Below are 17,515 nucleotides of genomic sequence, written 5' to 3' on the forward strand. Positions count from 1 at the left end.
TTTGTCTTTATTTATTTTTAGGTAAGAAATTCTAAACTTTAATTCTATGGCTACACCTCATAACTGACAATTTTTCGTTAATATGAGGTAATGATTTTAAACAATTTATCTGACAGTACTGATATGATTTGCCAATATATAATGACAAAGACCGAAAAAGGTGGTTCCAAACATCAGTGCCTTTTTGAATGAAACACAGGTTTTTGGATAAAAAAATTAAATTATTTTTGAACATAGTCTCTATGCACTTAGTTCAACGTATCTCCAATTTCCCTTCCTAAAACAAAGATTTTTGTGAGATGATTTCATCGTTGGAATCAAATCTCTTTCCGCCGAGCTATTTCATCAGGTTTGGAAACAAGATGTAGTCACTCGGGTATAAATCCGAAGAATAGGTCAGAATAGGGAGAATAGAGAATCGTAGCCTAATTAATGGATTTTTGCCATGAGAACTGCACATGTGTGTACCCGATTGCGAGCAAACGCGGCAGCCATCTTGCGGAAAGCTTTCTCATAACCAAGTGATCATTCAAAAAGTTAAATCACTGAACCATGTACGATGACTATGGCTTCCACGATCTCTCGCACTTTCAATCTCAGATCGGGCAACACCATATTGTGATTTTTTCAATTTAGCGTCCAGAACATTCGGCATCTTCCGTACTTGTACGGCCACAACGAAATTCAGTAAACAACTTTTATAAAAATAATTACGAAACATACGAAATCGATGCCTGTTGACAGGAGCAGTGTTGACCTTTCAGTTAAGAGCCGGGAAATTCAAATTCAAAGGAAATTCTATTCTGGGTCGCACCTTAATTCTAAGTCAATTTGGTTATGTCTCACTGTCTGAGAATAAATACGCTCACTCCCAATATACAAAATCAACACTATCTTATATATGGGGCATTTCATGTCAATTTTGATAGATATCCCACTCGCAACCTACTAAGCGACCAAAAGGGTCTTCATGGAAAATATCTAAGCTTTTGTTTGAGCTAAAAAAAGAGAAAATTAAAAAGGATCCATTTTGAAAAAAAAGTCAACAATGTTTTTGATTTTGCGAAAAAAGTCAAAAATTTTATGTTTTGAGTTACAAAATATTTATTTTGATAGATATCCCACTCGCATCCCACTAAGCGACCAAATAGGTGTTCAAGGAAAATATCTAAGCTTTATTTAAAAAAAAAGTCAAAAAAGTTTTTGATTTCGGAAAAAAAATATTAAAAATTTTTTATTTTTTTTTTAATATTTTTTTCGAATGATTGAAGAAAGAGCTATCTAAACTATTTGGGACACATTTTGCTAAGAACAATAGGAATTAATGTTACATGGATAAGAAAAAACACCTGCTTGACCAAAATGTCAAACTTTGACCGAAGAGATCTCGACCGATCTTGTTGAAAAATTGTGTCTGAATTACTATCCAATAAAACTAACTTTGGTGCAAATTTCATCCCGATTGTAATTTTTCATTATTCTAATGATACTTTTTGAATATATCTATATTAATGGACCTAGCAAAATTAAAATAAATAGTAATCAGCTGGAATAGGACAATTAAATATTTTAAAGATTATGTACAAACGTTATTTGCTAATCAAATAATTTTATAAGTTGAGATGTTTTCATGCTACATAGGTACACTTTTTAATTTTACATTGACATACTTTTATTTTAATATCAAAATATATGCTAACGAAGTAGCGGGTAATATGCTAGTTTTACATACATTACATACAAATTTAAATGTTCAATGTTAAAAAATGTGGTTGTTGTCTGTGCTAGTAAAATTCGAATTTATATTAACACACATATTAAGTAGGGTTCTATAGCTGAAACAAAAAGTCGACTTTTCGACTTTTTCCTTTTTTTAAAAAGTCGACTTTTCGACTTTTCGAACTTTCGATTTTTTTCGTTTTTTTAAAAAGTCGACTTTTCGAACTTTCGACATTTTAGTTAAATCAACTTTTCGACTTTTTTAGACTATTTTCGACTTTTTCAACTTTTTACCATTTCTTGTAAAAAGTATATACATAGTTTTTACATTTATTGATGCGCCTTTTGTAATGTTTAGCAATAAAAATAAAATTTATCAAGGCGATAATAGTTAGAAGAATGTTGGAAGAATTTTGTGTAGAAAAAAGCTTTATTTTATAAACATTTATTTATTATTTATATTAGCATACACTACAAAAAATGCAAGTGTGCCAAATTGCAATAGTTTTAGTTTAATGTTGAAATTAAATATTTTTTTAACAATCTAAAATGTCGACTTTTTTCGACTATTTTCGACTTTTATCGACTATTCGACTTTTTCCGACTTTTATCGACTATTTTCGACTTTTATCGACTATTCGACTTTTTTCCGACCAAAAATCGATTTCGACTTTTTTCAGCAAAAAGTCGATTGTTCGAACCCTAACCCTAATATTAAGCGTCTACCACAATTCACGAAAGGTTGGCAAGCAAACAAATAGTTTGACAGCTGTGCAGGATTAGTAGTGTTTTCATTGTTAAAAATATTTTAAAAATATATCATCCAGAGCAGTGAATGGTTTCAACCAGATGCCATACAGCCTGATACATTTTCTGGTAGTGTCTCTATCTCGTTTTGATGACCATTGGAATTATTTTAAATTGGTTATTTAAGAGAAATTCAAGGCTTTATCAATAAAGTTTAGACATTTTTATGCACAATTATCATGTAAAATTTCGACAAAATAATGTGTATGTGCCAGCTAACCCGTGAAAGCTAGCCCGATGTGCTATAACCCCATTCTGTAAACTTTATGATTCAATTAAAATATAAAATACACCGTTTGTTCACCAGTGCAGGTTATAAAATCCTTCTTTAAATTTATAAAAGTGTTTTGATTTTGGATAACAACATTTATAGAATGAGACTGAATCAATTTGGATTTTTTAACATGAAACTGGTTTATAAATAAGTAAATAATCTGTACTAAAAATGATTGCACTCAGGCGGTTATCATCGACTTTAAAAGAACTCTACATAATTGTATTTGGTTTGCACTTTCGATTTATAATAAATAGTAGAGTTCACTATTAAGAAAATGGAAAATTTTATATATTTTTGGGGATATTTAGTAATAAGACAGCACGGTACCCACTTATTTGAAAAGCCATCAATTATTTTTAATGTAATGTAAAAAGCAACTGTTCCTGAATACTCAAGTTAAACTTAAAAATGAAAAGATAAAATCACGGTTTATTGTTGGCGTTTTGTTTAAGCTTTGATATTTTTACAAATAAAGCTTGAGTGTCTGTAATTGTCAAACACTCTATAGTTTTATTTGTATAATATCTTTAGTGTTTCTAAAGCCTTTTGGAAAAAGGTTTCCTGATGATCTGGCCTAAGCAACCATTGAAATGCTCATAGGAACTAGCTTATCCCCCAACAATAAATTTCAGTGAATTTATCAAATTAAAAATTGGGAATTTAGCATAAAACAATTTTACTAAAATACTAATTTTGTATTCCCGAATAACCATTTAATGAAAATCGAATACATTGATGGTTAAGATATTGTTACGTTTTAACCTTTTCAAAACGTTAGTTTATTTCCTTTAAATAAACCGGATACTTTTGATTGCAAATAAAAGCCGTTTAGTAGTTTGTATTGTAACAACTCTTTATTTATTCAAAATGTACAACAACCACAGAATTAAATAGCCACTCAATGTTTTTTATACACGTTTATAAATTCTCAGAAATACAGACACAATTTATAATGTACACGAATTTACTTGAAAAACACAACACACTTTAAGGCACTCAGTTGATGTTTATTCGAAAAGCGTCTCTGATAAACTCACTAACGACTGCAACCTCTGCCACTATTTATAACACTGTCATCTGCATTCTAGATTGCTCTTTAACTGTCAAAATTCGAATATTGTAGATCTTACTAATACATACGCCATCTGTGGTGTACTTTCTACAATGTTCTTTAACTGAATATTCGAATTCGAATACAGCGTTGCCAACTTACGATCAAATCAACTGAAAGCTTTTATTTAATAATGCCCACAGATATGTTACAGTTTGCTATTACAGCACTGTTATTTGAAAGCATTATGCTACTTTTAAATCAGCCCTTAAAATCGTTATATTTGAATTCAAGTACAATTTCGTAACAATATTTTCGCTTTTAGGGCTCGATGTAGTATTGATTCTATTCTATTTGAATATTACGATGTGTTACCAACGAATGCCAATATTTATTTCACTTTGGTATTAAAGTACTTTTGGCTTAAGTGTTATAATGATATTTTTTGTCAATGAAAGTTGAAAGCATTTACAAATATGAATGCGTTTTATTTGGCTATAAACAAAAACCCACACGTTTTTTTATTTTTAATTCAATTATTACTGCATTATTTAAATACATATTTCTGTAAGTATTGGTATATAAAAACAAAGACAACTCGTGTTTAAAAAAATAAATAAATAATAAAATTTGTTGAAGTTTTGGTCGACTTTGTTTTAATCTCTGAGAGTTGCCCCTTAGCAGTTGCCAATAGATTAATTAAGAAAATGTTCGTCATACTATCAACAACAATATTAGCAATATCAATATCAGTAGTATAGAAAATATCAGTGATCATAAATTTCCATTATAAATTTTGAATGAAAAATGTCTTATATAAGCAATTTTTTGGAAATTTATATGAGAAAATCGATTTTTGGTGAAGAATACAATATCAGATTTATCATTCTACGATTTTTGATAAAGATTAAAGAATTCTCCAAAAAAAAATTAAAATAATTGTAATTCTTATTTATTGAGCTTGAGGTCAGACTAATAAAGTTTTTAATTTGTTTTTTATTTCCGATATTTCGTTACCCCATTATGTAGCATCTTCAGGGAAAAATTAAAACTAACAAAAAATATCGAATAAATTAGGCTGACAAATATTTACAATATTTGTCTTGGGAATCCCCTCACACATATTTGGTAATTAAATTATTTCCATCGATTGATTACAAAATGCCAATACAAACACTTATATTTAATTTATTTAATGTCTTTTACCTTTTTTGGATTATACTGAAAAATCTGTAAACATTCAAAAATTATTTAGTTTATCCCCATCTGCGCCCAGCTAAACAGCATTTTAGGATGAATGAAAAAATTCAGTTCATAAATTTAAAAATAATCGTAATACACAAAAACGAATTCATACAATATTTAAACAGTGTTAACAAATATAAAAACAGGAATTAAGGCAAGCACAGTGGGAATGTAAACTTGAAAACTGCTTGAATGGTTGAAAAAGAACATATCAGTTATAGCATGTCAAAGTTGAGCCACGAAGCGTGTGAGTGATAAAATAACTTTAACAAATATTTGGATAAAGGATGCATACAACAAAATATGCCTGATTCTGTAATGCAATAGAAAAAATATGCCATCTGTGGATAAGCTGTAAATATGGTTACAAATTTGATAGACCCAAATCATAAAGTTTAAAAAATTAAATTACTATTACAAAGATTTTCAAATTATTGTAATAAATTTAGCGTATTATCGTATTCAATGGTGTATATTTTTGTCTATCCAAACGAATTAAAAAAAAAATAAAAGATTTGCAATGATACGTGATCGTTTACCCGATCTTAAAGAGGTAAGTTTGAAATTTTTAATAATTTCCCAGATAAAGCTTTCATTACCAAGTAATGGCTTAAAATGCTAATATATATAATGACTTTTCGCTACTTACACAGTGACACTTTAATTTCCCATTCTGGGAATTTTCCGTTTCGAAATCCCGGGAAATTGTGTTTTATGTGATGGTTTTTGAACATGATATTCTCTAAAAGATAAAGCTAAAAAACAAATGCAGAAGAATCATACAACAAAAAATATTTAATTCAAATATACCAATAATTTGGTATATTGGAAATCCCGGGAATTCCGCAGAATTTTCTATTCCAAATTCCCGGGAAATTTTGCGAGAATTCTCGGGAATTATTTTCCTTAGTTTTATGTGATGTTTTTTGAACATGATATTCTCTAAAAGATCTCTAAACAAATGCAGATGATTCATACAACAAAACAGATTTAACCCAATTAATCCAAAAACTCGTGAATGTTCGGGCCTGTCACAGAATTCTATTCCGATCGAAAGTGGAATTATTTTAGTATTTTGCTTTTTCACAAAGAGTAAAACGAAAATTTTTGGTATAAAACCACCTTCAAGGCTTAATTAACATCTTTACTTAATTTTTGATTTAATAAGCTAAACATTGCCAATTCAAAATTAAATTAAAAAAGTTATTACGATACAAATGACAAATGCTGACAGGCTTGTATATAACCAAAATTAGAAATCGAGTCAGGTTATCTCTTTATATTAAATTTTTATTGGATTTTTTTTATTTGTTTTTAGAGTTTTAACGAAGTCTACATTCTTAATATTGAAAATAATTAGTTTTAGGCGGAAATTCCCAGGATCTCGGGAAATTTAAAAATTAATCCCGATTTCAGGGGAAATGAAAAAGAGCAGGAAAAGAAAAACTCTAATTGTTACGAATTTCCATTAGGTCTATAACGACTGCCTGCCAAATTCATTATGGTTATAAACAGTTCATCAGTTTGTGCTTATCAACAATGATAGCACGCAGTTATTAGCATTGTTTGTATTAAAAAGCTTTAGAATTTGAATATTCTAGTTTTGTCCGTTAAGATATTTTTTGTGTCTTTTAAATATTTTATTTTGAAAAAAAAATTCGGGTTACAAATTTTTTTTTTCCGATTTTGACCCATTGTAGGTCCAACTTACTATGGTCTTATATACGTTGCAAATGTCTTTGAAATATCTATCATTAGATATCCATATTGTCCATATTAATGCCTTAGTAATCCAGATATAGGTCAAAAATCGAGGTTGTCTTGTTTTGTCAGACAGACAGACAGACAGACAGACAGACAGACAGACAGACAGACAGACAGACAGACAGACAGACAGACAGACAGACAGACAGACAGACAGACAGACAGACAGACAGACAGACAGACAGACAGACAGACAGACAGACAGACAGACAGACAGACAGACAGACAGACAGACAGACAGACAGACAGACAGACAGACAGACAGACAGACAGACAGACAGACAGACAGACAGACAGACAGACAGACAGACAGACAGACAGACAGACAGACAGACAGACAGACAGACAGACAGACAGACAGACAGACAGACAGACAGACAGACAGACAGACAGACAGACAGACAGACAGACAGACAGACAGACAGACAGACAGACAGACAGACAGACAGACAGACAGACAGACAGACAGACAGACAGACAGACAGACAGACAGACAGACAGACAGACAGACAGACAGACAGACAGACAGACAGACAGACAGACAGACAGACAGACAGACAGACAGACAGACAGACAGACAGACAGACAGACAGACTGACAGACTGACAGACTGACAGACTGACAGACTGACAGACTGACAGACTGACAGACTGACAGACTGACAGACTGACAGACTGACAGACTGACAGACTGACAGACTGACAGACTGACAGACAGACAGACAGACAGACAGACAGACAGACAGACAGACAGACAGACAGACAGACAGACAGACAGACAGACAGACAGACAGACAGACAGACAGACAGACAGACAGACAGACAGACAGACAGACAGACAGACAGACAGACAGACAGACAGACAGACAGACAGACAGACAGACAGACAGACAGACAGACAGACAGACAGACAGACAGACAGACAGACAGACAGACAGACAGACAGACAGACAGACAGACAGACAGACAGACAGACAGACAGACAGACAGACAGACAGACAGACAGACAGACAGACAGACAGACAGACAGACAGACAGACAGACAGACAGACAGACAGACAGACAGACAGACAGACAGACAGACAGACAGACAGACAGACAGACAGACAGACAGACAGACAGACAGACAGACAGACAGACAGACAGACAGACAGACAGACAGACAGACAGACAGACAGACAGACAGACAGACAGACAGACAGACAGACAGACAGACAGACAGACAGACAGACAGACAGACAGACAGACAGACAGACAGACAGACAGACAGACAGACAGACAGACAGACAGACAGACAGACAGACAGACAGACAGACAGACAGACAGACAGACAGACAGACAGACAGACAGACAGACAGACAGACAGACAGACAGACAGACAGACAGACAGACAGACAGACAGACAGACAGACAGACAGACAGACAGACAGACAGACAGACAGACAGACAGACAGACAGACAGACAGACAGACAGACAGACAGACAGACAGACAGACAGACAGACAGACAGACAGACAGACAGACAGACAGACAGACAGACAGACAGACAGACAGACAGACAGACAGACAGACAGACAGACAGACAGACAGACAGACAGACAGACACGAAGGTGAAGGGTATAAAAACACATAGTGACTATTTAAACTGCTGTTGTTGTACATTTGAATAAAAAAAGAGTTGTTACAATTTTAAACTACTAAGAGTTAAACCTAAGTATAAGATGCCAATATTTAAAATATTGCATATATTTGACTGAAAAGTACGGCAATGCTAACAGTCAGCAATCCATTCCATTTGTGGGAAACACTATCATTTGTTAAATGCCGGCTAAATATGTTTCTGGTTTAATATAACATCGTCTTAAGCTACGTTTAACTGACCAGTAAGAAACTAGATCTAAACTGCTGTTATTTGCAATCAAATGTATCCGGTTTATTTAATGGTAAAAAAGTAACAAAATGAAAAGGGATCTGGTGGTGTCTGGGTTTGTACTTGGAAATAAATGTATTCTAGTAAAGAGGACATGGAAAATTTGGCAAATTTTTAACTAAATAAGAATTATGGTGATTCTTTGTATCATTCGTTACATTTAATAATAAGTGCTTATATATCAATTGATAAATAAGTCATTATTATACTAATTCTAAGTAATACTGATGGTATGTAGTAGCTAAAGAAAAATTTTTACCATAGATAATTTCACTTTTGTGCAGGTGGCCTGTTCTTTGAACGCTTCAACGGAGTCCTTGGTTATAATTGGCACTGACGAAATTGAGGAATGCTTAGATTGTGCGCACAACCCGATTTTGGATGCTTTACTCAAAATGGTAAGTGTAAACGAATACACACAAACATATGTAGATATTTTTGAAAGATCAAGATCAGCTAGTGAGTACGATCACATATTTGCTTTCGTATTGAGTTAATTCATAATTGAATTAATACATAATGGAATTTATTCAACCACTTTTAAGATCTTTAATTTTTATTAATTCAAATCTAATTCAAATTGTGGTCGTAACATCTTCTTAAATACATTAAAAGGGTTAATTTCGACTAAAACATCCTCTCATATATATTTTATTTAAAATCATTGATATCTTATAATAAATAATACTTTTATTAACTTATTTTATATAGTACAACAAAATAATCCATGAATTTGATGTAATATTAGCCAATATCGAATCAATGAAAGTTATGACCCAGGCAAAGAATCATAAACAATTCATTGGTAAGTATTTTAAACATAATTATGTTTCTAGGAATAATTCAGCAATAAAACATTACTTTTTTAAGACATTGTGTGGAATACAAATTAAAAATAAACCAAATAAATGATTTTTAAAATTAATACAAATTCAAATTCCTATTTTTAATAATCAAGAAAATATCACTTGCGATTGTACCAATATTTTTAAACTTTATTTTGATATAAATTCTAGCTAATAATATGATAATTATTTTACAGAAGAAGACTTTTATCAATTACGTCAAAATACCTTACAAATGGGCAACCTTTTAATGAACAAATTTCAATTAATTCGCACAACTTTGCCATCGGAAAACGATTACAGCACTCTAGGTCGTATGCAACGTTCAATGTATTGTGGTTTCTTTGAGAACTATGTGATAATGTGGAGTAAAAATAATGAGTTTTTCCATGACTATGAGCAGAATTTAAAGAAAAATCTAATAATGCAATCGAAAATATGTAAGTAAAGTTAAAATTGTAACATATCAAGGGATCACTTTAAGGGTACTGCTACACGTTTAATATATATTGGATTGCGATCCATTTTAATGGATTGGTGGATCGTGCGTATTTACATTATTTTTGAGCTGTATGGCTCGGTAGTTGATTAGAAAACCAACGCATCGCGCGTTGATATCACGAAGTATGCTCAACGTTCAATATTTATTGCGTGATACACGATCTGGCTATCAGAATATTAGGCTATTCTGCGATATGGATCCATCAATACTGCTTGATAAACGTTCAATAAATATCGCGATACTGGATCGCGGTCAATATACACACAGCCTCAAAAGTGAGTAAACACCAATGAATTTTTTGATTTTTTTTAAGATCATGAAGATCATTAGTCCGACTTAAATCTTAGTCCGAATCTATTATTCAGGCCAATCTCCAACAAATCGAAACTTTAAAATTTTAATCGATGGATAGATTTTCGCATTTTCAAAAAAATCAAATAATTTGTAGTGTTTACTCACTTCTGAGGCTGTGTCTATATTGAACGTGCATATTTAAGAATTAGAAAGACTTTTATAAGTTGAATTGCAAAATTATGAAAACTATTGTATTTATCTTATTAACATTTTTCACTTTAGTAAATTGTGATCTAACTGAGGAGGAAATTGACACTCTAATATCTCATAAAGTTACCACTTTATATGTCGGCAATGTGAGTATATAAACTCAATTAACAAATATTTACTGTTATGTTAACATTTCTTAGATCTTAGAAACCGAACAAGCCCGCAAAACTTTGCATGCTCTTAAGGAACGCTTGGATGAATTACAGAAATTGGAAAAATCTATTGAAGAAGTTCATTCCTTGTTCATACGTCTTCAAATTCTAATAGCAGATCAGGTAATTTAAATAAATTTCGTATTATTTGTATCTTAAAATTTATCATAAATTTCATTGATTTTTATATTTGTTTAGGGTGTTCTAACACAACGCATAGAAAATCATTTTAATGATTCTCGTGATCATGTGAAAGTGGCGGCCCAGGAGTTAAAACAAGCCGAAAAACTAAAAAATAAAAATCGAAAAGTATGTTCACCAAAATTCACTAAAATCTTAATGCAGAATATAAAATGTCAGTAAATCATTCCAAGGATTTTATTTGAAGAGAATTCATTCATTGTTGAATTCATTCATTGTTGAGATACTAAGTAACTATACCTAGGAATTAATTCGAAATGAATTCTTTAATGAACCATTCCATTAACAAATTTAATTTGATTTTGATATTTAGATAAGAATTAATTCTTTCGAACCATACTAACTACTGCTTCTGTTATAGATTGTAATGAAAGCTTACAGAAACGCAGCAAAGAATCGGAAACATTCATTCCATAAGCACTTTCCCAATCATAAGCGCTTCAAAATGTTTGGCGATCAGCAATTTAAATCTGTATGCTTTTTGTAACTGTTACTTAGCTCCATTTCTCTAGGCATAGCTATAACAAAAGCAGTAGTATTGCTTTCATTTTTGCTGTTACTTCATAATTTTATTTCGATTTTCATTTCAGAACAAGATAATTTTAATAGTATTGGGAATATTTGCCGTAACATCGTTAATAATACCTAGAAAGAAAAAATAAATGCCGGATATATACAATTATTTTAATATAAGTTTAAGAGAAATTGTAAGATCAAACCCATAAGCGTGTAAATTTTGAAAAATAAATTTGTATTAAAAAATCTTAAAGATAACAGATATTATTAATATGTAACAATTAAAACAATAAAGCTGTGTAACATGCGTTCTGACTCTGGCAGAAGCGTTTAATCAAGAAAAGGAGATCGATCTGTGATCACTCATAATTCTGGCCTATAATCCATTTTTGATATGATAAAAATCAAAAATTTAAAATCCTTTCTATCTTTTTATACAAGCGCTTAATCGAGAAAAAGAGCTCGATCTCGATCACTCATATTTCGTACCAAAAATAGATTTTCATATGAAAAAACTCAAAAACCTAAAATCCTTAATAACTTTGTATAGAACATTTTAATCTAGAAAAGGAGCTCGATCTGTGATCACTAAAATTTCAGACCAAAAATCTATTTTTCATAAATCTAAAATCCTTCATATCTTTGTAAATATGATTTTAATCTATAAAAGGAACTCGATCTGTGATCACTCATATTTCTGACTAAAAATTGATTTTTTATATGAAAATCTAAAATGCTTCATATCTTTGTATATAAGCGTTTAATCGAGAACAGGAGCTCGATTTGTGATCACTCATATTTCTGACTAAAAATCGACTTTTCATAAAATTAAAATCCTTCATATCTTTGTAAATATGATTTTAATATATAAAAGAAGCTCGATCTGTGATCACTAAAATTTCAGACCTAAAGTGTTTTTTTCATATGAAAAAAGTCAAAAATCTAAAATACATCACAACTTTGTATATAAGCGTATAATCAGGAAATGAAACTCGATCTGTGATCACTCATATATCGGAAGAAAATCGATTTTTCATATGAAAAATCTCAAATATCAAAAATCCTTCATAACTTTGTATATAAGCGTTTAATCGAGAAAAGGAGCTCGGTCTGTGATCACTAAAATTTCAGACCAAAAATCGACTTTTCATATGAAAAAACTCAAAAATCTAAAATTCTTCATAACTTTGTATATAAGCGTTTAATAGAGAAAAGAAGCTCGATCTGTGATCACTAAAATTTCAGACCAAAAATCGATTTTTCATAAAATTAAAATCCTTCATATCTTTGTAAATATGATTTTAATATATAAAAGAAGCTCGATCTGTGATCACTACAATTTCAGACCAAAAATCGATTTTTCATATGAAAAAAGCCAAAAAAATAAAATCCATCACAACTTTGTATATAAGCTTTTAATCAGGAAATGAAACTCGATTTGTGATCACTCATGTTTCGGAAAAAATCAATTTTTCATATAAAAAACTTATATAAGCGTTTAATCGAGAAAAGGAGCTTGATCTGTGATCACTAATTTTTAAAATAATGAGTTAAATGCCAAGTAGTGACACTTAGTGACAATAGACTTCAAAGTGACTACACCCTATTTTTAGAGACATTACTTAGAGACACTAAAGTGGCAACGAAGTCAGTTACCACTTAAGTTATATAAAGTAACCTAAAAATATATAAATGGGTATCAGCCAAGTAATAAGACGTCAAAGAAAATGACTGTCAATGCAGAACAGTCGGGTATATTAGCATTTTAACTTATTACTTTGTAATGTTAATGCTATTGTGTAGGATGATTAAAATTTTAACTTATTACTTGGTATCCTAGTTATACTTAATAAGAAAAATATTATTTCTAGTATCCGACTTGTTCAAAACAAAAGTTTAAATAAAATATTTCTTTACGCTTGTTTACATTTCGATACAGAAATACGAGTAAGAGAATTTAGAAATATCTTGTAATTTTATTTTAAAATTAAATAAATACCAGTACATACACATGTATACATTCATTTTGAATTAGTAACATTCGTTGTGGTTATACATTAATATAATGTTCTTAAGTAGACGCAAATGGAACTAGTATTATGAAAACTGTAGAAGAATAAACATTAGAGAAAGAGTGAAGATAAATAGATTTTTTAAAAATGATTAAAGAGCGTTTAACAGATCTAAAGAAGGTGGGTGATGTTTTATAGTGAATTATTTCAAACCAATAATAATAGACTTATTTCATAGAGTTTACAAATCCATGATTCTTCAAATGATCTAAGTAAATTCGAAGTTGCAGAGGATGAGGAAGAAGTGGAGCTAGAATATAAGCCATATAATGGACCAATGGGACATGTATTGAAAAAGGTAAGGTTTAGTATATTTGTATTGAATACGACATATACATATAAACTTTAACGTAATAAACACTAAAGGATTTTAAATTAATTTGCGAAAATTCGGATTTAAGTTGATTTTTTTGTGACTTTTTTTAAAATATATTTTGCTTTAACTATTACATGTCCGAAAGTTATTTGGAGGCATCAGACAAATGAAGGACGTGGTTATTGTATCATGACAAATGCTAAATATAAACTTTAATATCTAATTCTAATTTCAGTATTTATACATACACCAGCAACTCCGAGAGATCGAAAGTCATTTGCTGAACATGAAATCTATGACAACAGCAGAGAAAATGAATAATTTTAATCGTATGTATTCATATTATACCCATCCAGGCGCGGATCCTGAGGGGGAGAAATAGGATTATCCACCCCCCCCCCCCCAAAACCGAAAAGTTTTCATATAAAAAAGAAGAAAAATGTAGAACAAATTTTGACCCAAATGGTTGACCTGAATCCGCGCCTGCACCCATCAAAATACAAACTTATTTATGTATATTAATAAACCGTATACTTGCAGCAAAAGACTTCAATAAAATACGCAGTGAAAGTATAAAGATTGGTAACGATATTATTAAGAAATTTAAGAAACTAGAAAGTAAACTACCCGATCAAGAAGATTTCAGTGCCTTGGCACGCATGAAACGTTTACTGTACTTTGGTTTCTTTCAACAGTATGTAATAATCTGGACTAAGAATGAACAATTTCTATTGGAATTTGAGCAGAAGTTAAAGAAAAAATTGCAAATGCAATCGCAAATTTGTAAGTATATATTACTAAATATAAGTATATGTATATGTATATCACAAATTATACAGATATGAATCAGCTGGTTTCAGTAATATGGCAATAGAAAACAAATAAAAAAAATGTCAAAACGGCTGTGGTTTGGAAAGAGGGACAAATATAGTCTGCTTTTACAAGTAAAATTGCTGTGTGTCAAAGCACACCCGTTGTCTATTGAAAATTGTAATTTTTATCTTGCTCTGCAAATCACAACAAAAGTGGCATGATACAATTATTGTAGAAGGTAGAATCTCTAGGCCCTAGAGAATTTTTGAACATCACTGCTCTAGGGAGAGTTTTCAATATTTTTATTTACTCCTATAACGTCAAACTTTGATTTTGATTTTTCTTATATTTTCTTTTGTTCGACGTTACAAGAATTGTATAATTGGGAATTGCTGTGTCACGTGGTTGTAGAACGTCAAAATAACCATTCGGTTCGATATTACTTTTTTTGACAACTGTCATTTGTTACATATCTGTATTAATCTGTGACATACATATAGTTTATATGACATAATTATAATAAAAATATTGAAATTTTTTTTAGTAAATTGCAATTTGTCGGATGACGAAATCGAAACGTTGATAGAAAATAAAAATACAAATTTATTTAAATCAAACGTAAGTTAATTTTAATTGTATTTAATATAATTTAATCTGAAACATTTTTTAATAAAACTTACTAGAGTTATAATGTGCATGTGCAGAAATTTAAGATATCGGTTTAGAATTTGTATGTCAGTAACTCATTGAGCTGTCTAACTAGGGTTCCTAATCGGTAAAAATTGCCTGCAATTTCCGGGATTGAACAGATTTTTTTAATATTTGCCAGGAATTAGGAACCCTAATATGTACACTTAAATATCTTTAGTAATTATAATCTGATTGCAAAGATATGGACATCAGTTAAAAGGGCTTAAATTTGCATTTTTTAAGAGATATAATTTATTTTACAAAACTGCTATTATGTCAAAAGTTGTACTATATACAGTGGTCGGCTTTCATAGTCTCCAGGGGCTGAACACGAGTGTCAACGAAGTTCATAACCTTTATCAAATAAGAAACAAATATCACTTTATAAATAGCTGGTCAGAACAAAAGAGAAGAAAGAAGCTTAACATGTTATTTTAATCCATGTTCCATATTATGTTTATGCTCTATTGCCTAATTGTGCATCATTTATTATTTAGCATAGATATTTTTAAATTTCTTTAAGTTCTTTTTTTAATTCAACAGATTCTCCAAGATACCGAAACCGAACGCAAAACTCTACAAGAAATACAAGACCGTTTTGAGGATTTGAAAAAACTAGAAAAGTCCATAACTGAAGTTCATAATTTATTCATAAGTTTGCAAACTCTAGTGGCAGAACAGGTATATTCGATTTGTTAACTTTTTTTTTTGTTTGTAAAATAAATCATTTAAATTTTTAATACAGGGTGACAAAATTCAAGTCATTGAAACTCATTTTGATGCAACGCGCAATTATGTGGAAGAAGCCATAGAAGTATTGAAAACTGCTGAGAAAATACAAAAGAAAAGATGTTGCAGTTTTTTCAAAATGTGTTGTTTTTGTTGCAATCTAAAACTTTGTATGTTAAAGTAAATGCAATTAAACTAAAGAATATAAATATAGAAAACACTTACCAATGAGTATTCTTGAGAGTTTGTTGTTGACTGAAAAATAAATCACTTTACACTTGTAGTATTTATAAATAAATAATTTTTTTAAATAATTTTTATATTTTACTTTTATTAATAATTGTTTCGTTAGCTTAGTAAAAGTACTAAGTCCACTTTTTATGAAACTGAGATTTTAATACAAAACGTTAGAATAAGTAACGTTTAAAAAACGTTTACAAATATATCGTGTCTTCTTGTTATGCTGTAGTATGGAAAAGTACTAACTCCATAATATAAAATGACTTAAAAATGTACTTCTTCTAAACTTTTACTATTTTTCATTGTAAATCATACCAATATATTTCCAAAATATTTAAAACAAAGGATTTTGTGAACTTTTGCACACTTAGCTAACGATATAAACTATTATATTTAAGTTATTTCCAAAGCTAGTTACCGTTAGCGTAGTCGCTATAAAACGTTACCCACATAGTTTCTAAGGCTCGAAATTACCGTTACAGTGCCGTTACCGAAACGGAATAATACATTTTAATATTTGTTACCGCACATTCGGTTGCGTTACAGTATCATTGACGTATTAATCCATAAAACAGTTATCGTTTCGAATCGTTTGTCAGCCTTTTATTTATTTATATTTATTTTTATTATATTGTATTTCACTTCTTATTAGATCAAACTAATTTATGGAGATATTTTTTTATTCAATTATTTTTTTTTATATTATTACCTCCAATTTATTTTCAATAGATGCCAGATGTGTATAGGATTCCAAACATAGAGAAACTAGAGCGGAAACTAGAAAAAACCCAAACAAACAAATTACTCAAAATAGTTTTTTCTACTAATACATTCTCACCAATTAGGTTTCTGACAACTGAGTTTCCGCTCTATGTCTATTCTCTATTATTCCAAATTTAAGGCATTTTCGAATTTAACTGTCAACAAAAACAAGTAAGAGAGCTATATTCGGCTGTGCCGAATCTGAATGGGGTCTTCAGAAAATTGATTTCAACAGACAGACGGACATGGCTTAATCGACTTTACTTTATAGGGTCGGAAATGAAAAATGTAGAAATTACAAACGGAATGACAAACTTATAG

The 17,515-nt window shown here is 30.7% G+C and overlaps 2 protein-coding genes across 2 annotated transcripts; both read left to right on the forward strand.

Moving 5' to 3' along the window:
• Positions 1 to 9,861: 9,861 nt before the first annotated feature.
• LOC135958940 (syntaxin-4-like) lies at positions 9,862 to 11,830 on the forward strand. The gene is made up of 5 exons (XM_065509889.1): positions 9,862 to 10,077; positions 10,716 to 10,789; positions 10,844 to 10,978; positions 11,054 to 11,164; positions 11,647 to 11,830. Exons 1-5 carry the CDS (start codon positions 9,873 to 9,875, stop codon positions 11,716 to 11,718), a joined length of 597 nt encoding a protein of 198 aa, XP_065365961.1. The 5' UTR covers positions 9,862 to 9,872; the 3' UTR covers positions 11,719 to 11,830.
• Positions 11,831 to 13,670: 1,840 nt separating this feature from the next.
• LOC135957822 (syntaxin-4-like) lies at positions 13,671 to 16,410 on the forward strand. Its single transcript, XM_065508626.1, has 7 exons — positions 13,671 to 13,764; positions 13,823 to 13,942; positions 14,196 to 14,289; positions 14,501 to 14,743; positions 15,318 to 15,391; positions 16,007 to 16,144; positions 16,209 to 16,410. Exons 1-7 carry the CDS (start codon positions 13,732 to 13,734, stop codon positions 16,374 to 16,376), a joined length of 870 nt encoding a protein of 289 aa, XP_065364698.1. The 5' UTR covers positions 13,671 to 13,731; the 3' UTR covers positions 16,377 to 16,410.
• Positions 16,411 to 17,515: the final 1,105 nt, after the last annotated feature.

This window comes from Calliphora vicina, chromosome 4 (assembly GCF_958450345.1).
Source record: "Calliphora vicina chromosome 4, idCalVici1.1, whole genome shotgun sequence".
Lineage (NCBI taxonomy): Eukaryota > Metazoa > Arthropoda > Insecta > Diptera > Calliphoridae > Calliphora > Calliphora vicina.